The sequence below is a fragment of the Lissotriton vulgaris genome, chromosome 2_1 (assembly GCF_964263255.1).
Source record: "Lissotriton vulgaris chromosome 2_1, aLisVul1.2, whole genome shotgun sequence".
Classification (NCBI taxonomy): domain Eukaryota; kingdom Metazoa; phylum Chordata; class Amphibia; order Caudata; family Salamandridae; genus Lissotriton; species Lissotriton vulgaris.
The window spans coordinates 1,237,478,839-1,237,500,207 of record NC_141687.1 but is presented as its reverse complement, the minus strand read 5'-3'; the positions used below and the strand labels follow the sequence as shown (position 1 = coordinate 1,237,500,207).

The 21,369-nt window shown below is 43.0% G+C and overlaps 1 protein-coding gene across 1 annotated transcript in view; it reads right to left on the bottom strand.

The window, feature by feature from the left end:
• Positions 1-21,369, bottom strand: part of LOC147732424 (uncharacterized) — a 2,559,122-nt gene that overhangs the window by 454,404 nt on the left and 2,083,349 nt on the right. The window contains exon 85 of the mRNA XM_086954262.1: positions 14,630-14,762. Coding sequence (XP_086810388.1) covers positions 14,630-14,762 — 133 coding nt within the window. The remainder of the gene's footprint in view (positions 1-14,629; positions 14,763-21,369) is intronic.

The window sequence follows — 21,369 nt, the reverse complement described above, 5'->3', positions numbered from 1 at the left end:
TCAGACAACACCAAACGGGTTCTCCATCTCATCAAGAAAGCCACACGTATCCCGGGAGAGTATAGGATGCTCACTATCGACGCTGAGAAGGCGTTTGACCGCGTTCACTGGCCCTACTTGGAGCAGGTCCTGAAGCGGACAGGGATGGGAGAACGGTTTCGCACATACAACCTCAATTGCTACAAGTTCCCTACAGCCGTGGTCCGTGTGAATGGGCATATGTCCTCCCGATTCCCCATTGAAAGAGGCACGAGGCAGGGGTGCCCCTTATCACCCCTCCTGTTTGCCCTCTATATGGAACCGCTAGCTATGAGACTGCGGCAGAATCCAGCTGGAACCGGGATAACATTCCGTGGATATGTCCACACAATCAGCTAATATGCGGACAATGTGCTGATATCACTTGCCAATCCGAGGAACGCGCTGCCGGCATGTCTGCCGGACTTAGACGCATTCGCCCGGACGGCAGGCTTCAAGGTGAATACGGACAAGTCGGTGGCCCTAGATCTCTCCTTGTCAAAGCCCACCCAGGAACCCCTGCAGAACTTGCTTCCTATTCAATGGGCAATGGACACGATTCCATACCTGGGGATCCAACTGGCCCCCTCTCTTCCTGCAGTGGTCACCACCAACTATGCACTCCTGAATAGGAGGATTCGCCGGGAACTCGGCAGATGGAAGTATTACCCCCTCTCCTGGCTTGGCAAAATTGCAGCAGTCAAAATGACCATTTTACCCCAGATCCTTTATCTCTTCCACACCATCCCTCTCCGGCCGCCCGTAGGCTGGATACGACAGACACAATCAGAGCTCGCACAATTCATCTGGAACAGTCGGAAGCCACGAATGCGGCGGTTGTTGACAAGGCTTGCTCCGGAGGGGGGAGGGCTGGGGATTCCTGATCTTCAACTCTACTTTCAGGCCACTCAGCTGCGACACTTGGTGGAGTGGAGTCGCTGGGAGTCAGAGAAGCACTGGCTGTTTCAAGACCAGGTGGTAGCAGCGCGACCTTTGCAGGAAATTCCCTTCCTGTGTAAGGCCCACAGACCCCCTAATTTGTACGCCTCGTACATTACAGGGGTTCCCCCTCGAGGTATGGGACACCACTAATCTCAAACACAAGCTCACATCCTTTCCATCTCTGCTTACCCCACTGATGAATAACCCTGAGTTCACTCCTGGCATGGATGCGTCACCTTTGCAAGGTGGAGGCCTGCCGGGTGCTGCTTTCTGTATCACATATATGACGCTGAAGTGGTCAATCCCTTCCCCCAGTTTAGGCAGGCACATGGGCTTCCAGAGACAGAAAGGCTCAGATATTTACAAGTTAGACATTGGGCGCTTCAACCCCAGGTCCGCTCCAAAGCAGATAGGCTCCTTTCCCCTTATGAAAGATGGCTACTCAAGCGCACATCAGATAAAAAACTCATCTCTGATCTGTATAAGATGTTGCAGGTAAGCTTCACACATACATATAATCCCAGCAAGGCGCTATAGGAGAGGGATCTGGGCAGGCCACTTAGCCATAAGGAGTGGGACGATATATTCTATAGGGCCTGGCACTTCGCATACCACATGGGGTTTACCGAGAACCTCACGAAGGTAGTAACCTATTGGTACTACACCCCGGAGCGCTTACACGCAATGTATCATACGCGGGAGGCGACATGTTGGCGCGCCTGTGGTCAAGTAGTCACTTTAGCACACCTGTTGTGGGAGTGTGAGCATGTCCGGTCCTACTGGACCCAGGTCTTGGATGAGGTGGACAAGCATTTTGAGTTTGAGATCCTGCGCTTTCCAGTGTATGTCCTGCTAGGCCTCCCCAACCCTCTGATGTACCCGCTGCCATCTTGTAGAGGCAGGCAGATAGCAAATGCACTGGGGTCGACGACACAAAACATACTCACACGTTGGCGCACTCTCAATGCCCCGACATTCATAGGTTAGCTACATCTTCTCTGGCATGTCCTCGGGATGGAGAAGTTAACGCTTACTTTGGCAGGAGAGGGATCTAAATACAACACACTGTGGCAATCCTTTTTGTCGCTACTAGCCACGGAATTCAGGGAGATCACCTGCCCCAAATATCTCAGGCTGCTGCGCCTCCCCGGGTCCCAGGGGACGGCCTGAAAGGGGGGGGAGTCACAGGTGGGCTCAGGAAGCTTAGGCAGTGGACATGGAACACGAGGGAGGGGAGGGGGTTAGTCGGATGGGAGGGAGGGGCGTTTAAGGGGGTTGTTTTTCTTTGGTTAGAATTATACTTGTAAGCGACACTGATTGAAGACGCACCTACTGTCGAGTGTTAGCCTTGGACTTACTTGATATGATTGTATATTCCATACCTTTGATGGTTGGTAGCTGGCCACACGCTACCATATTGGTGTGTTGCAAACTTAAAACAATAAAGAAATTTAAACTTAAAACTGAGAATAGCTTCTTGAGGCAGTTGCTGGGTCTTCCACCAAGTACCCCTCTTATTCCCCTACGCATGCATCTTGGTATCAGACCCTTAACAGAGGAGATTGGTCTCCTCCTATTAACATTCTGGCGCAGACTGTCGGTTAATCCGGAACTTGCTGGTTATCATTCTGAGCTCAAGGAATTTCTGGGCCTTCCGGGCATGGGTAGTCTGCCATGGTTTTCATATTTAAGGGACACATGCTATAAGCTAGGCCTTCCAAACCTATGTAGCAATCCGGAAGTAGCGTGTCAGGCCACCTCACGTCTTGCACTAGTCAGAGCATACAGATCGCTCAAACTAGCTGACATTCTGGGAAATTCTCAATATTGTTGTTTAACAGCTAACTTTTTAAATAACAAGGCTGAGCATCACTTTGAGCACTTTATGGACACCATCCAACCTCTCTTGGCAAAGAAACTTTATTTTCAGTTCGGAACAGGGACTTTGCCGCTTCGTGCATTCACGAACAAATGGTCAAAAGCCCCCGCCTTGGTGTGCCCTGCATGTAACTACACCAATGAGACTGAAATTCATGTTTTCTTTTTTTGCCCTGGGCACAAAATTGCTAGACGGTGATGGCTAGTCCCACTTTGCAGAAACCTAGGGTGCAGACAGTTTGCGAAGGGATTCAGAATATTGGAAATGGACTTCCACCCACAAAAAGTTTTAGCTGTCTCTCGCTTTTTGAATTCCACGTGGCACAACCGGAGGTCATTGTTAAATTTGGAACTGCAAGTCTAAAATATCTTTTTTACAGTCCCTATTCGGCCATTTTTTTTATTTTTTACAGCCATTTAAAAAGATGGAGTCATTTTTAACCAGTTTCTAGTATAATATGTTCTAAATACCAACATCTTTGCACTATGGAAACTTAAAGCTACCAACTTGATAAGGGGCAATCTGTGGTCGCTTACTAGCAACTGGATTTTTTTAATCTCCTTTTGTTATGATGAATTCTATTGGAGTTTTTTACTGAGTTTGTTCTCATTTTGTATTTATATATTGGCTCTCTTATGTATTTTATTTATTATTGTCGGTATTGTTTACTTTCAAAGGTCTCTCAGACCGAAATAAAGTTGTTGGAATGGTTTGTAAATATAGAAAAGCCTTTTTGCTGTCTTAAACAATGCAATTCCGTGAATCTGACCATTTGAAACCAAAAAAGGCTACATACATCTGCTGGACCCAGATCTTTATCCAGTAAAAAGCCTAAATTCTTTACTTTTTCTGCCAGAACAGGTGGTAGTCAAAGGTTGGCAGGCCAGAGAGGAGATCTGTGATTGTTTATTGTATCAGAATATCAGTTTTACACTCATTTAATCTCAAATAATTATAGCTCATCCAATGAAAAACTGCAATGAAGTCACCTGTCAAGTCCTTCAGAATTTCCAAGGGCCATCTCCTAAGTCTTAGATGAGCATCAGCAGAATAAAAAATGTGTCCAAATGCTGAATTCTCCTACAATGTTATATAAATGTTGCATATAAAAAGAACCAGTGAAAGAAAACAGAAAGAACCAAGAAAAAAGCGGAGCCTTCAGAAATGTCACATAGAGAAGTGATTGATTGGATCAGTAAAATGGTAGGATCTAAGGTGATTTTCTATTCTGTGAAAAAAAATCTCAACCGTCCTAAGGCTGCTCCTGTAATTTCTACCTCTTCATGTCCTGTGTTAGACCTTGTACCATTGCCGTGAGTCTCCCTTCCATGTTTTGCTGTTGTCCCCGCTGTTTTTGATATGTTTTTGCTGGTTAGATGCTTTGGGTACTGTGCCACTGCTATTCAGTGCCACACTGCAAGTGCTCCCTATTGTAAATTATTGTAATGGATTAGTGACTCCATGATTGGCTTATATGATTTACTAGTCAAACCCTAGTACAGCCCACCATGTGTGCCCTGGGCCAGTAGATCAAATGCTGCTAGTGGGCTTGGAGCACTGATTGTGCCACCCTCATAAGCAGCTTGTAAAGTGTGTCTCAGGCCTGTCATTGCAGAGGCTGTGTGCAGTCTAGTACTGCCATGTCGACTTGGTAAGTGCACCCACTTACCAGTTCCTAAACCTTCCCTTTTCTATATGTTAGCCACCCATAAGGTAGGCCCTAGGCCAGGGTGAATTGTATGTGAAAGGTAGGACAGGCCCTGATGTGTGTAGCATGTCCTGATAGTGAATTACAGCCAATTTCGTTTTTTACTATTGCAAGGCTGCCTGTTCCCATAGGCCATAATGGGCAGTTTGATTATAACATTGTATAATCCTAACTGACCCAGGGAACATGGTGGAAAAACAAATTTAGTATGCATGAACTCAGAATGATAAAATACATCTTTTAGTGAAGTTGGTTTTAACATTCTGTGTTTGAAAATACCACCTTTAGAAAGGAGGTATTTTCTTGCCTAAACCATCCAGCATGCCTCTGCTAGGTTGTGTACTGCATGCCTGGTTTGTGAGTGACAGGGGCTGAGGGGGCTCCAGGAGGCAAGGGGAGACCGCACTAGGCTGAATAGACCTATCTGCATTGGGAGTGGTGGGAGGAATAGCACCTGGGCCTGAATAGGGCTGTTCATGCCTTCCACAATACTGGCTCCACCTCCTGTGGTGCGTCTGATGACCCTAGCCCACACTGACAAAGGAAGAAGTTGTGCACTGGCAGAATGCACCCAGAACTGGTTTGGACTAGTACAGACACTCTCTGTCTTTAGAGACAAAGGATTTGTGTGTATAAAAAGGGGACCCAGACTCCAGAACTTTAGATCACTTCTGGACATCAAGACAGACCTTTTGCTAAGGAGAAGAACCAGAGAATCTGCAGGAGTTGGACTGCCCATGTGCCAGTGTGTTGCTTTCTGGGGTTGGCCTGCAGTGGTTTCTTTATTGCCAAGGAAAGGAGAAAGACTTTTATTTGCAACTTTCATCATCTTGAAGAAGAATTTCCAAGGGCTTGAACTGTGCTTGCCTCCTGCTGAAGTCTCAGGGATACAAGACTTCACCACCAGCTTCCCCCTGAATTTCCTTGCTGGGAATTCTGTCTGCAGAAGCCTGCGTGTGGTTGGGAGCTGGAAGCATGACTCAATGAGAAGAAGCGTGTCACATCCGCATCTGTTGCTGTTGCATCATCGGAGAAGCATGTAGCCACCAAAGGGTCGCAGTCGCATCACCGGAGAAGCATGTCTCTGTCACAACTGTTTGTCATCGCATCCCCGGAGAAGAGTGTCGCCACCACAAGGGTCGCCGTTGCATCACCAGAGAAGCATGTCGCAGGGCCTGTCGCAGCTCCAAAGTTACGGAGTAGCTGCACTGCCGTCAGGCATGCATGCACCGTCTTCACATCGTTGCACTGCATCAAGGGTTCTATCTTCTTGCATCGCACCGGATCGTAGCATCGCATCGAGGCGCCATCTGGTCATCGCGAACTTGGACGCACCATGAGATCGTCGCATCACCTCCTCTCTGGTAAGGAACAGACGCATCACCTACTTTGCACAAGTACTGAGGAATCAACGCATCGCCTCCGCCGAAGCAAGGAAACGACGCATCGTTCTCCCTGCGAACCTTTTGTTTATCTTGCATGACGCATTCAAAGGTACTTTGTGAGAAATGTGTTGCATTTACCATCTAAAGTGAACTAAGCTATTTCTACCATCTTAAAGTCATTTCCTTAATACTGTGTGGTGGATTTTTGTTGTTTGGGTCTTCTGTTAAGTCTATATAAAGAATACCTATTTTTATACCTATTTTTATAAAGCCTGTGTTGTGTCCATCTGTAGTGTTTTCACTGCATTACTGTATGTGTTCACAAATGCTTTAAACACTGCCTCTGAGCTAAGCCTTCCTGCTCATGCCAAGCTACCACAGGGTTGAGCAGGGGTTATTTAGGAGTGTAGCCCACTTACTCTGACTAGAAGCAAGGGTCCCTATTTAGTCAAAGGTGAAAGCCATTGCCAACTAGAGACCCCCAGTTCTAACATCCTATAATCAATATACCAAAAGCATGGCCTTGATCCAGTCTTAAGCTGTCAGCAACGCATATCAGCACAGCTTCAGTTACATGTTCTACTCTATAGGAAAATAAGTTTTTGATTGAGGGAAGGCTGTGACCCTTCTCAAGTAACAACCACAATCCTGGTCAGGGTGAACCATCAAATGTCACTAAATTAACCTGCGCTTAACCCTCTGGTAGCTTGACAGCAAAGCAGTCAGGCTTGACTTAGAGGCAATGTGTAAAGTATGTATTGAATACTGAAACAGTAATATAGTTAAAACAGCATAAGAAAAATAGCTAAATAATTTAGAAAAATAGAATATATTTTATGAATAAAATGATACCAGAACAACAAAGATACAATCAGTAGAACTAGAGATATGCAATTTCAAACTTTTAGGTAAGTGTAGCGCTTAAAACACAAAGCATCACTCTCGGTCAACTGGTCATGCTAGACCGGGAGAAAGTCACTTGTTCAAGCTGACTATAAGGAGCGCAGGCCGGGTGTTAGACCTGGCACCATTGGCGTGAGTCTCCCTTCCATTTTTGCTGTTGCCTCATATGTTTTTGCTTGTGTTAGATGCATTGGGCACTGTGCCACTGCTGATCAGTGCCACAGTGTGAGTGCTCTCTATTGTACATGAATGTATTAATTGGTGATTCCATGATTGACTGTTTGGTTTACTTGTCAGACCCTACTACAGTGCACCAGGGGTGTCCATGGCTTGTAATCCAAATGCTGCTAGTGGGCCTGCAGCACTGGTTGTGCCACCCACAGAAGCAGCTTTGTAAAATGTGTCTAAGGTCTGCCATTGCAGAGCCTGTGTGCAGTCTGGTAATGTCAGGCTGACTGGGCAATCGCTAGTCCTTAAACCTTCCCTTTTCGTCATATCAGTCACCCCTATGGTAGGCCCAAGAGCAGGGTGCATTGTAAGGATAAGGTAGGATAAGCCCTGGTGTGTTTGTGCCATGTACTAATAGTGAATTTCAGCCATTTTTGTTTTTCGCAATTGCAAGGCTACCTGTTCTCCATAGGCCAGAATGGGCTGTTAGAATTGTAACATTTTATAATCCTAACTGACTCAGAGAACATGGTAGAAATTCGAGTTAAGTATGCCTGAACTCGGAATAGTAAAATACATTTTTTAGTAAAGTTTGTTTTAATATTCTGTGTTTGAAAATACCACTTTTAGAAAGTAGGTATTTTCTTGCCTAACCTTTCAAGCCTGCCTCTGATAGGTTGTGTATTCCTTTGTCTGGAGTTTGTGAGTGACAGGGCTGGGGGATTCCAGGAGACAGGCTGGGGCAGCCCAGTGGTGAATAGAGAGATCTGCATCTAGATGGGAGGGAGGACTTGCACCTCGGACCTGAATAGGGCTGGGCCTTCCCTCTACAATGCTGGCTCCACCTACTATGGTGTGTCTGATGGCTCTGCCCTGCACACTGAAAGAGGAGAAGGAATTCTGTCAACAAAGTGCTCCAGGGCTGTGCTTGCCTTCCAACAATGCTGGCTCCACCTCCTGTGGGGCGTCTGATGTGTCTGCCCTGCACTGTGAAAGGAAAGAAGGAGTTTAGTAAACAGAGTGCTCCAGAACTGGTTTGGACTGGGCAAAGGCCCCTCTGCCCTCAGAGGACAAAGGATTTGGGGGTATAAATATTGGGACCCTGATCCCAAGAAATTAGATCACTTTTGGACCTCAAGAAGAAAACTTTGCTAAGGAGAGGACCCTGATGAAACTGAGGAGACACTATCCCTAAGCTGAAGTGCTGCTTGAGGGATTGGCATGCAGTGGTTGCCTGACTGCCAAAGAAAGAAGAAAGCACTTTCTGTGCTTTACTTTCAACTTGTGAAGGATCCCCAGGGGCTTGGAAGAGAGCTTGCCTCCTGCTAAAGTCTCAGGGACAACAGATTTCACCAACCAGCTCCCCAAAAGTCTTCCTGAAGTGCCTGCAGCTGTGCTGGACTTGGTGGGTGATTTGTGTGTCGCAAGGAGCTGGAAGTGCGACTCAAGATCGAAAAGCGTGCCGCAGAACTGCCGCTGCCGCTTCACAACACAAAGCGCCCCGCATCACTGGAGAACAGAATCAACATTGCAGCAGGCACCAACGCATCACCGGGAAGCATATTGCAGGAGAGAAGGATCAACGTCGCATCAGACGCCCCTGCATCTCTGAGAAGCGTGTCGCAGGGCCTGTCACGGCTGATCACCGGAGAAGTCTTGTGGTAACTCAATATAAATTAGACTTATTTTTTATATAAAACCTGTGTGGTGTCCATTTGTAGTGTTGTCACTGGGTTACTGTATGTGGTCACAAATGCTTTACACACTGCCTCTGAGATAAGCCTGTCTGCTCGTGCCAAGCTACCAAGGGGGTGAGCAGGGGTTATTTTAGGAGCGTATTCCCTTTACCCTGACTATTCGTCACAAGTACCTACCTGTGCCAACTAGAGACCCCTAAATCTAACACCGGGTATAGGGACCAGGTTAGTCCTCCTGATATAGTTACTTTCTCAAAGTCCTATGCGAAGAGCAGAGTTTGTGCGAAGAAGGAGCAAGGAATGCGGCATGGATGGTTGTCACTGTCGCGTGAAGAGCAGGTTGGATGTTTGGATTGTCATTGCTGTAGCCCAAAGATGAGGTCAGGTGTTGCGGATGGTCATCACTGGAGCTAAGTGTTAGCTGTCACTTCAGGCTGTCATTGCTGTAGCACGAAGTGCAGATCTCACATTGTTGGTAGTCTCTGGTGGTCACTGTAGTGTAAAGAGTCGTGTCACCAGAGTTTCGTGTTGGCAGTCATCGTGAGCAGCGGAGTCTCTACCCGAACAGGTCTGTTTTCAATCGCAAAGACCCAAAAACTTAGGACTTATCCCTTTTTTAAGAGGAGTAAACTCTGAAGCCAGCCAAGAGTCCAGGACCTGAGGAGGCACATTTTGAGGATCAGGGATTCTCGCAAAGGTCAGAGGGGTCAGCCAGATCTAGTGGTAGGTCCAGGCATGTCCAGTTGCATCAGGTCAGCTGAGCAGTTGCAGGGAGGCCTCTGGAGCTTGTTGTGTCCCTGTAGCTCAGAATAGGAGGCAGTCAGCTAGCCCTTGAAGGCACTCTGGTGGTCCTGGGTTCAAGGATCAGGCCCAGGCTTCCTTCCTCAGGCAGCAGGACAGTCCTTCGGAGCATTCCACATGTCCAGAAGAGATCTGATGTGTGGTTTAAGTGGTCCAATATTTATACATGGTGCCAGCCTTTGAAGTGTAGTACTGAAAGGTTCTTCCCTCCTGTGTCAAGTATCCAGGTAGTTTGGGTGTCAATGGCTGATGACAAGTTCCTTTGTGTGTGTGCAGGAGGCAGCTTTTTGAAATATAACTGTGGCAGAAAACAGCTCAGCCCCAACCATCCTGACAGGATGACCCATTCTGTCAACACTTTGTACCCCTTTTTCTCACTGTGTGGGAGGAATACACAAAAGTCAACTGCTAACCAGTCATGTGACAAAGGCAGCAGGCGTCAAACAATCAGGACAAGAAAAGGCCAACTTTCTAAAAGGGCAAAAAAGAACAATGTATGGACAGAACGCAGAACAATGTCATAAATTCACCCCAGTACAGAGATCTGAGCCTAAATCAATCGTTTTTTGCTCACCATGCCATTCCAGTTTGAACCCAGCCATATACAAGTTAGTCTTGACCCTGAGTCCAATGGGAACAGTCCAGCCCAAACTGTCAGGCCAGGTCCTCCCTGGACTGGAAACAAGCATTCTATGACCGGTTTAAGGGTTTCAACCTATATCAGCCAGGATAGCTTGACTCCAGTGGCATGCAGAGCACGGGACCAACGTCCTTGCATACCTGGCCCACTTGGGGTGACAAATGCACCTTTTAAAACTTTGTAGAAGTGCCATTTTTTGGAATTGAAACTTAAAATACGATTTTTTGTTGTTGAAAAGGGTTTTGAATTATAATTCATTTGAGTGTAAAAATCATTTTACTATCTGCTCCCAAACATAAGTAATCATTCATTAGGTGTATGAAGGTAGCCCAATGGGAGAGATGGGCCTTGCAATAATGATAAACAATTGTAGGCGTTTTTTCACTACCAGGACATGTAAGACTTAAACCCCCCATGTCCTGCGTTTTAAATACTTTGGACCCTGCCTCTGAGACTTTAGGGTCCACCTTAAAGGTGACTTATATGTATTAAAAAAGCGTTGGTTACATGTATCTACTCGTGTAGCCATTCACTTTGGCCCTGTAAGAGAGAAGCCTAGACCAATTGCTTCTACCGAGGGGGTACGCCAGGGATGCATTCTGACTATTTTTTTATTCCTAATATATACCAATGGATTGTAATCATTCATGTTAGTAAAGCAATTGCACTTCCCAAGCATAGAAGGTAAACGGGTTCCATTGCTGTCTTATGTAGACGATACAGTGTTGATGTCCTTAACGGCAAATGGCCTCTAAAAGTGTTTGAAGGCATTTACTGAATTCATGATGGAATTGGATGTAAAGGTAAATTTTAGTAAATCATTTATTATGGTATGCGGTCCCAATTTGCCAAAAACAAGGACATTTGCAGTAAAGGAAAAAACTATTGATAAGGTGCCAAATTTTACCTACTTGGGGAATGTTTTTATTAAATAAATTAAATTGGGATAATCTAATTGTGGCTAGGAGTCAATATACTAGCAGAATTATAGGGGGGCTTTTTCGCTTTTCTGGTAAACTCGGACATAAACATGTAGCAGAAATGTTAACATTATATAGTCGAAATGTCTGTCAGTAGCCACCTTTGGCGCAAGAGTATGGGGCTACCATAAAAATTCCCAGATCCAGATTCTAGAGAACACATTTTTAAAAAGGTTACTGATGACTCCTAGCAGTTCTTCAATAATTTTTTGTCACTCTGAAGTGGGTCTGGATTATGTAAAAGATAGGATGAACACTGCCTTATTGATTCTATGGGGGAAAATCTGGACCTCAGAGCACATATTGTTTTCAAGAAGTATTCTAAGAGATTGTATGAATCTTGATAACGCAATGGCTACGTTATATCAAAGATACCTTTAACTTGGAAAATTACTATGATAGCCCAGAGGGAATCCAACAAAACATGAAACAGGTTATATAAAAAGCTTTTTGTACTGAAATATGTATGTTGAACTGGAATTATGGATTACTAGATTGTATGTTTCCAAGCCAACCGCAATTTTACTTGTCTTTTACCATGCAGGTTCAATCACGTTTCCCAATGACCAGATTCCATCTCTGCACATTGCACTTTCTTGTGGCTTTCCCCAATCGGGCAGGTTTGTGTGGGAGACTAACGCCCTGTCCTCTTGCACACTTTATAAAGACCCAAGGGCACGTTTTATCAAGCCCATTTTAAAGGAACTCCGTCCCTGCTCCTATCAGGAGGGTTTTAAATATTTGCGGCTATTATATACTGCAGTCATCTGCAGTGCTGTGCTCAACTTCATTAGAACTGCACTTTTAATCAGGAAACGTTATGAATCGTAAAATGAACTTATATTTTTAGTGATTTTAGGGTTTTTTAATATCTTATAAAAATATGTTGTAGAAGGGTAGGAGGCTTCCTTTAAACTCTTAGAATCTGTGCTGGGATAAGATGATCTAGGAGCAGAATATAGGTGTACCGCATATTTAATCTTTGCACAATTTTTTTTCCCTATGCATATTAAGTCATGTTTAAAAAAAAAAAAATTTAAGGTATGAATATACATTTCAGTGATTTTAGGGGTTATTAATATCTTGCATACATATGTCGTAGAACGTTAGTAGGTTTTTCTTGAAATATCTAGATTCAGGGTCGGGATAATATGACCTAGGAATAGGAAATAGATGTATTGTATATTTAATGTTTGCACAAAATGTCCCTATGTATATTCTGTCATGCTTTTTTTTCATGTATGTATGCAAACTTTTATGATTCAATTGAATCGAATAAAGAACATGAACCTGAACCTTTATTAAAAAAGAGAGGTTACATCCGGCAAAAGGTTTATTTTGCCAGGGGTCAAAGTGGCAGTTTAAAAACGCACTACATGCTGTAGTGGCAACCAGGAGACATGTTTTCAAAGGTTACTTTGGTGGGTGGTCCAATGAGTGCTGCAATGTCACTAGCAGCATGTAATTCACAAGCCCTGGGTTTATGGAGCAGCATCTGCTAGGGGCTTATAAGTAATTAAATGTGCTAATTAGGTGTAGGCAAATTGTAGCGGGTTTTAGGAAGAGAGAACAAGAAATGTAGAATTGGTTAGCAGTGGTAAAGTACACAGAGTACTAAAGCCAACAAAAACAATTTCGGCAAAACGGGAGGGGTGAAGGCAGAACATTGGGCGACTATCACACTAGAGTGTCAGATCTATTAAGCGCTAAATCCGGTTTGACTGTCATCCAAGAGATGTTGGTCTTCTAAATATTCTGCAAGCCACTGTGCCAAGAATTTTTCACACATCTTTGCAACTGATAGTAATCAAGAAATTGGACTGTATTTAATAACTTCCCCTGGGTCAACACTGCATTTTTTTTAAAAGTGTTGGCTACTAATTTAATCCACCTCAGCACTACACCACAACTAACTGAGGAATTTAAAATGGTGGCAATTGCAGGAATGATGGCTGGGGAGATGGCTTTAAAAGTCTTCATGGGTCAAATATCGTATGGTGAGCCTGATTTCCGTGCACTTACAAGGCTCTTCACTTCTACTTCTTTCAGTACAGAGACTGTTTAGTAGAATCTTGTCCTCTAAAGTAGTAGCAGTGGAAGCACAAGCTACATCATTAAGGTTGCAGAGTTTGATTTTAATACAATCATAGATTATCTCTACCTTCTTTTAAAAGTGAGAGGCCAACTGTTCACAGAGGTTTTGTGCATTAGGAATCTCAATTAAGTTCAAGGAGGCGGATTATAAAAAAAAACTACAGTAAGCATAAACTAATAAATAACCATATATTTTCAGATGTGTAAATAAAATACAGGCTTAGACTTTGCCAGTTTGTGCACAGTGGTCACAACTGTAACCCTGAGTAAACTTTAAATACATCCTTTGCTACATAATGCATAGAGAGACTTTCTATAGTGCTTCATCTTGGAGTGGTGGTTCACAAAGCATCTCATATGCGTGATCTGTGAATGAAGGATATTTAGTAGGCAGCAAAATCATGATAGATGGGAAGGCATGCATGTATCTTAGCAACTGGTAATTTTTCTGAATGACATTGCACTCTATTTTTTGTAGCATAGTGTGCCGTCATAAAACTGGGCATCCATGATCAAATCAGGTTTCGCCATGCCCATATGAAGAAATCCAACCCAGACTACTGCGTTACCACGTTCACAAACTCAAACACAAGTAACTTCAAGTGCTTTTCTGCCTTTGGAGGAATAAATGGCTAGGTGCAACTCTACTTCTAATGCTACAGGGAGCCTGGGCCTATATCTGGGAAGATAATTGAACTGGGAAGGAGTAATGGATGGGAATTCCTGAATCAGTCTTAACATGTTTTAGCTCAACTCTGTATTCACAGAAGTCAAACAACCAAAGGCAAATCAATTTTGCAAGCTCCTCAATAGGAGAAGTCCAGGCAGAATTCTAGACCAATTAACTCATCTAGATCACTGTGGGGAGTCTGCTAGCCCATCGAGGAGGTAGATGCCACTATCGTTGCTGTCCTGGAGGAGTACATAACTCGTATATAGAGATTGCTAAGGTATCAGTGGAGATCATTTTAGAGAAAGTGCTCACACAAACATCACTCAAGCACCATATCAAATCACGGTTGAAGTACAGGTTACAGCAGCCCAATGATAGTGAGTCTCTTAGAGGTAAATGAATCAGCACAACGCAAGTTACAGGTTTGAGAGTAGTTCAATGACCTTGGGCTTTTCACAGTTCAGGTTCTGCTGTACTGGAAGGAAAAATTACATAACTGATCAATGACAGCATTATTATAAAAGTTCAGCACCCTATTATGGATTTTACAACATCAGGGTGCTTCAGACTCCTTCCTCCATAGACTACGTACTACCACTTATTACACTCTGTTCATATTACAACAATGATGTACTTTACAAATGTGCATTTACAAATGTAGTTTAGTGTACACCAGCACTTAGAAGGTCATTCCCTTTGTCCCAACAAACATACAAACATGTTAACCTCTCTCCTCCTTACCTGATATCAATGCTTCAAGCACCTGTGTGCTAGAGAGAATAATTCCAAATATCCCATTAGGGCTAAAGAGAACCAGGTGCACCTGTTCACTACTCCACAAGTGATCCTCTGGTCCCAGAATATTCAAAAGTTCCTGAAAGCATAGGAGAAGTAAGGTCAATCATGAAATCCTTAATGCTTTTGCTTAAATAAAAAGAAGAAATATGATGTACATTTCTAAACATCTATTTACTTATTTTTAATGAATTTATTCTCCTTTTGGATTACATACATAGCATTGTACAAGGTCATGTACAATCAGTTACATATGCATGCTCCTCAAACCCAAGCAAGATAGTCTATCAACAGTTCATCATATGTAAATGTAAATTGATACTTGTATAGCGCACTACTCACCCGCAAGGGTCTCAAGGCGCTTGTACGAATACCGCTGTGGAACCCATCCTGGCTTTCCCTGTGAGGCGTCCACTCCTGGGCATCCCCAAGGTGGAGGCCAGGCATCCTTAGTGTTGTGGGGGCCGTTGTGGAGATTAAGCAAGCTATTGCCCAGCGTTGCAGAGTGGGACTCTATGATTGGAATAGGCACCGAGGCGAGAATTATCAGGTCCGTGGAATTTTTGAGTCCAAGACCCACCGAGGCGGGGAATTGAACCCTGGTCCCAGAATAGACCTCTGCATCAGGGTCTGCCGCTCTAACCATTGAGCCACACTTCTCCATCAAGAGACTTTTTCCTCACACACTCCTTGGAAGACACACAAAAGTGCTCACATTTTCCTAGAAATCTCATCTATGTTGGCATTGTATCACTATCAGTGCTCGATTCCCTGTTTGACTGTTGTGGTAGTAGCGCACCCTATAAGTCTGACTGTGTGTTACACTATACTAGGCCCTTCACCCAGGCTTCACTTTTAGATTCCCTGTCCCTGCCACAGTACATTGCCACTCACCACTTCACCAGTAGCTGTGCCAGTGCTGTGAACCTTCTATGGTTTTTAGGAATATTCAGTACCCATCCCATAAATGCAGCAATGGTGTTGTAACCAGTACCCATTCCAGCAATGCTAGCAATGGTGTTTGGTCCAGGTTGTCTCCTGTCATAATGTTCAGTTTGTTAACGATTTCACCACAGTATCTATTTATAACTGGACACTTCCATGCTTAATGGAGAAACTCCAGTGTGTTATCCTTTGAGACCATGTTTCAGTTGTGAGTCCCTAGCTCTGCATGATACACCCTATATAACAATTTAAAATGTACTACTCAATGTCTACCATTTGCTAACACGCTTTGTACTTGGGAGCAACAGTGGCATAGATCAATGATATCAATATAGCGGGGTACCTTTGAGTGCATGAGTGTCAGCAACTTCCAGTGCTTTGGTTCTGCCGGGTGTCTCCGATATAACTTTAGTACTAAGTAGTTTAGTCAATGATATAGGTATATGTCAGATGCGGTCTTTGGTATTATTTCCTGATAATTCTGTAACGTGAGAAAGACCATATCCATGAACAGGTTTCCCATAGTCTGGAGTTGTCTATTAATCAAACACTTTTTACCAGCTGTCTCGAATGTCTGACATAATATCGACAGACAGAGTATCTACATACAAAAATATCGACACAAAATTATCGAAATCAAAAATATCGGAGTCATATCTTCATAAAGGTAAGTACAAAAATATCGAAAAATTAATATCGTAGTACAAAAATATCGAAATTAAAAATATCGTTTTTTTAAATGTATTATTAATAATGTAAAAATAATTTTAAAATACATATAATTTTACAAATATTAAATAAAAATATTAAAACATAATTAAAAAATTAAAAGTAATACATATACATTTAAAATAAATTAAAAACTTAATATTTTAATGTAATTTTATTTTTTTAATTTCATTTAATTGATTTAATTTAAATTTATTTTATTTTTACCCTGTACGACTGTACCCCAAAAACCCAAAACTGACCCTGAACCCTAAAAATACCCCTTTACCCAAAAACCCAAAACTGACCCTGAACCCTAAAAATACCCCTTTACCCGAAAACTGACCCTGAACGCTAAAAATACCCCTTTACCCAAAAACCCAAAACTGACCCTGAACCCTAAAAATACCCCTCTACCCAAAAACTGAAAACTGACCCTGAACCCTAAAAATACCCCTTTACCCAAAAACTGAAAACTGACCCTGAACCCAAAAAATACCCCTTTACCCAAAAACTGAAAACTGACCCTGAACCCTAAAAATACCCCTTTACCCAAAAACTGAAAACTGACCCCGAACCCTAAAAATACTCCTTTACCCAAAATTAATTAATATTATTTAATTACCAATTAATTATTAATTAACAATAACAATAAAGTAAATATATTAGCACATTAGCTGTAATTAATTAAATTTAATAATTAATATTATTTTTTCCCAATTAATTATTTAACAATAACAAAAAATTATATATATAAAAAAAATTACTCTAATTAATGTAATTAACTAATTAATATTAATTATTACCAATTAATTATTAATTAAAAATATGTACAAAATTATAATAATTAATTAACTAATTAATATTAATTAATTACCAATTAATTATTAATTAAAAATATTTACAAACATATATTAATTAATTAATTATTATTAAATTACTTCCCACCCTATTCCCCTATAAACCCGCAACCCGCTCTGATACTAAAACGCAAAATGTAAACAAATTTACAAATTTTCAAACATACATTACAAAACATGTTTAACAAACATATAAACAACATAATAAAATACATAACACTAAAAAAAATTCGATATTAGTAAAATTCGATTTTAGTAACATACATACCTTAAAAAAACGATATTCTGTCTGTCGATATTTTGGACATCGATATTCTATACTGTCGAAATTAAAGCATCGATATTATTGTATATCGATATTTTAATTTCGATATTTTGTCTGCCTACCGCTGTCTCGCATGTCACCTGGAGGAGAGGACTATCTAATGTTGGCATATCAGGGGAGTATGCCTCCTCCACCGCCAGTGTCGCCAGTCTCAATCATGCCCATACTATACACTCCACATTGCTTATTTCTCTACTGAGTCTAGTTGGTGGCTTCATAAGCTCTGTGTTTAGAGGTATTGGATCTGATAACCCCCTGTCTAACTTCTAGTGTGGTGCTTGTCATATGTCATTTATCCAATGGTGTGCATGTTGTGCTTGGGAAATTATATAATAGATTTCAAAGTTTGGTGCTGCAAACCCTTCCAAGAAGCATATGACAGTTGCATAGTCTTCCCGTAAACCCAGGCTGTCTACCCATAATAATACCCATAATAAGTTCAATGTATGGAAGAACTGATGGGTCAGTAGGAGCGGCAAACTCTGAAAAAGGTAGATCAGCTGTGGGATGATTATCATTTTCACTATGCCTATCTTCCCATCCATAGATACTGGCAGTTTGTTCCATTTATCTATGTTTGCAGTCAGTCTATATATACATACCACATAGTTGGCATGGTGTAGTTTATCTACATCTCAATGGCAGTATATACCCAGATATTTAGTTGGTTCTTCACTCCAAATAAACAGGCACTCTAATGTCATAGCCTTAGTGGACACGGTCAACGGGACCATCATTGCCTTGTCCCAGCATTGTATGCCCAGATATCTAGTTGGTTCTTCATTCCAAATTAACAGGCATTCTAGAGTCACAGCCTTAGCAGACACAGTCAACAGGACCATCATTGACTTGCCCCAGGTGATTGTTAGCCCCGAACACCTCCCATATTGTATTATTTGCCATATGATTTGCTTCAGGGTATCTTTCGGGTTCTTGACAAATAGTAGGATATAATTTGCATAGAGTGACAAGAGTATTCTACGCCTGCCGAACCTAATGCCTTCCTCGCTATGATATTCCTGCAGAATACTTGCTAGGGACTCCATCGCTAATACAAACATTATCAGGGATAGTGGACAGGGAATGCTTCTGATAGTGCGCCATTCACTTTTATCCTAGGTGTCAGCTGGTTATATAGTACCCTGACCGATGTTACTAGTCTCGTCTTAATCTTATCTTATCTTTTCCAGCATGGTGAAAAGGAAGGGCCAATTAAATGGAATGAAAGGGCTTTCGCTGCATCTGAGAACACTTTGGCTGCCCTATTGTCTGTTTTTTTTTGGGGGGTTGTCTGATGGCGACAGGGTTCTCAGGTTGTCTGCTGTTGACCTACCAGGGATAAACCCTATTGGTCAGACAATATTAATCTATGCAGCAGGGGCATCAGTCTTACTGCAGCTATTTTGGCTATTAATTTATTGTCAAAATTTATTAGCACATTGGAATGTTGGTAGCTCCATTGAAAACAATGGAGTGCTCTGGGCTTATAATGGCTGGTATAAGCCTGGAGCTCCTCTTTGCTCACAGCTCTAGCTTTGAACAAAGGCTTCAGGGAGCCTGAGGGGATTTCAATCCCCTCATGCTCCCTGAAGGCTTTGTTTTTTGTTAGAACATTCTGCCTTCTAGTGGCAGAATGTTCTAATACCCTTATACCCCTTCGTAGCAGGGCTATACAGGCTATTAAAGTCCCGCTGCCTTGTTAAAGTCCCTCGCCTTCGGCTCGGTCCTTTAACGCTGTAGCAGGCCTATAATAGCCGGTAGAGCCCGCTACGGTGGGCTAAAAGGCTATATTAGAACATTGGAATGTTGGTAGCTCCATTGAAAACAATGGAGTGCTCTGAGCTTATTATGGCTGGTATAAGCCCAGAGCTCCAACATTCCAATGTTTCTTTGTTCACAGCTCGGGCTGTGAACAAAGGCTTCAGGGAGCCTGAGGATATTTCAATCCCCTTGCGCTCCCTGAAGGCTTTGTTTTATTTGTTAGAACATTCTGCCCTCTAGTGGCAGAATGTTTTAATATCCTTATAGCCCTTCGTAGCAGGGCTATACCGGCTATTAAAGTCCTGCTGCCTTGTTAAAGTCCCTCGCTCTCCGCTCGGGCCTTTAGCCCTGCAGCGGGCCTTTATTAGCCAGTATAGCCCATACGGCGGGCTATAAGGATATATTAATGACTGAGTGTGGTATAACTCCCATCGTTCGGGCGGTTTGCCTGACTTTAGAAGAGTTGTTACCACAGCTTCCCTTATTGTTGGCGGGAGGTACCCACTGGCTAATGCCTCTTTATATACAGCAAGACTGGGCGTGCTCCTGAATGTATTTTTTATTCTTTGATGTTCTCATAGGGTCTCGTACCTCTGTGAGTGTGTGCGGTGCCAGGGGGTGTACATTTCAGCGCTCTCTATCCAGGCCAATGCACCTCGTTCCAGAAACTGGTTAATGTCAGCCTCCCTATGGGCCGCTTCTAAATTGTACATCTTTGTGTAGTAGTTGGTACACTCCTGGATAATGTCGGCAGTCTGCGACTTGATGGTACCATCTTCTGCTTCTATAGAGACCACAGTCATTACTATTCAGCAGTAGCTCTCATTTCTATGATCATCTGCCCAACATCCACTCAAGCATAGTAGAATAAACCAATTACTCTAAGACCTCCTAGTCCTATCCTTGTGGACTTCCAATCCTAATGACTCTCCAAAACTACGTCCTCAAATTAATTATTTCCCTATGCCATATACTGTTAGACCTGGCACCATTGGTGTGGGTTTCCCTTCCATTTTTTTCTGTTGCCTCATGTGTTTTGCTGGTGTTAGATGCTTTGGGCACTGTGCCACTTCTGTCCAGTGCTACAGTGCGAGTGCTCCATACTGTAAATTGATGTATTGATTAGTTGTTCCATGATTGGATATTTGGTTTACTTGTGCATTGAGTGTGGCTAGGGTGTGTAAATCCAAATGCTGCTAGTGGGCTTGCATCACTGGTTGTGCCACCCACAGAAGCGGCCTTATAAAAAGTGTCTACGGTCTGCCATTGCAGAGCCTGCGTGCAGTCTGGTACTGTCACGCTGATTGGGCAAGTGCACCCACTTGCCCGTCCCTAAACCTTCCCTTTTCTTCATATTATTCATCCCTATGGTAGGCCCAAGGGCAGGGTGCATTGTAAGTATAAGGTAGGACAAGCCCTGATGTGTGTGGCATATCCTAATAGTGAATTACAGCCATTTTCGTTTTTCACTATTGCAAGGCTACCTGTTCTCCATAGGCGAGAATGGGCTGTTAGAATTATTACACTTTATAATCCTAGCAGACTCAGAGAACTGGCTTCACCCCCTGTGGTGCGTCTGATGTCTCTTCCCTGCACACTGAAAGAAGCGAAGGAAGACTGTCAACAAAGTGCTCCAGGACTGTACTTGCCTTCCACAATGCTGGCTCCACCTCCTGTGGGGCGTCTAATGTGCCTGCCCTGTGCTGTGAAAGGGAAGGAGAAGTTTGGTAAACAGAGTGCTTCAGAACTGGCTTGAACTGAGCACAGGCCCTTCTCCCCTCAGAGAACAAAGGATTTTGGGTAATAAGTATTGGGACCCTGATCCCATGAAATTAGATCACTTCTGGACTTACAAGACAAAACCTCTGCTGAGCAGAAGGAACCTGAAGAAACTGAGGAGAGACTATTCCCAAGCTGAAGTGCTGCTTGGGGGATTTGCCTGCAGTGGTTGCCTTGCTGCCAAATAGAGGAGAAAGGACTTTGTGGACTTTACTTTCAACGTGTGCAAAGATCTCCAAAGGCTTGGAAGAGAGCTTGCCCTTGACTCAAGTCCCAGGACCAGTGGACTTCACCAGCCTTTGTGAATT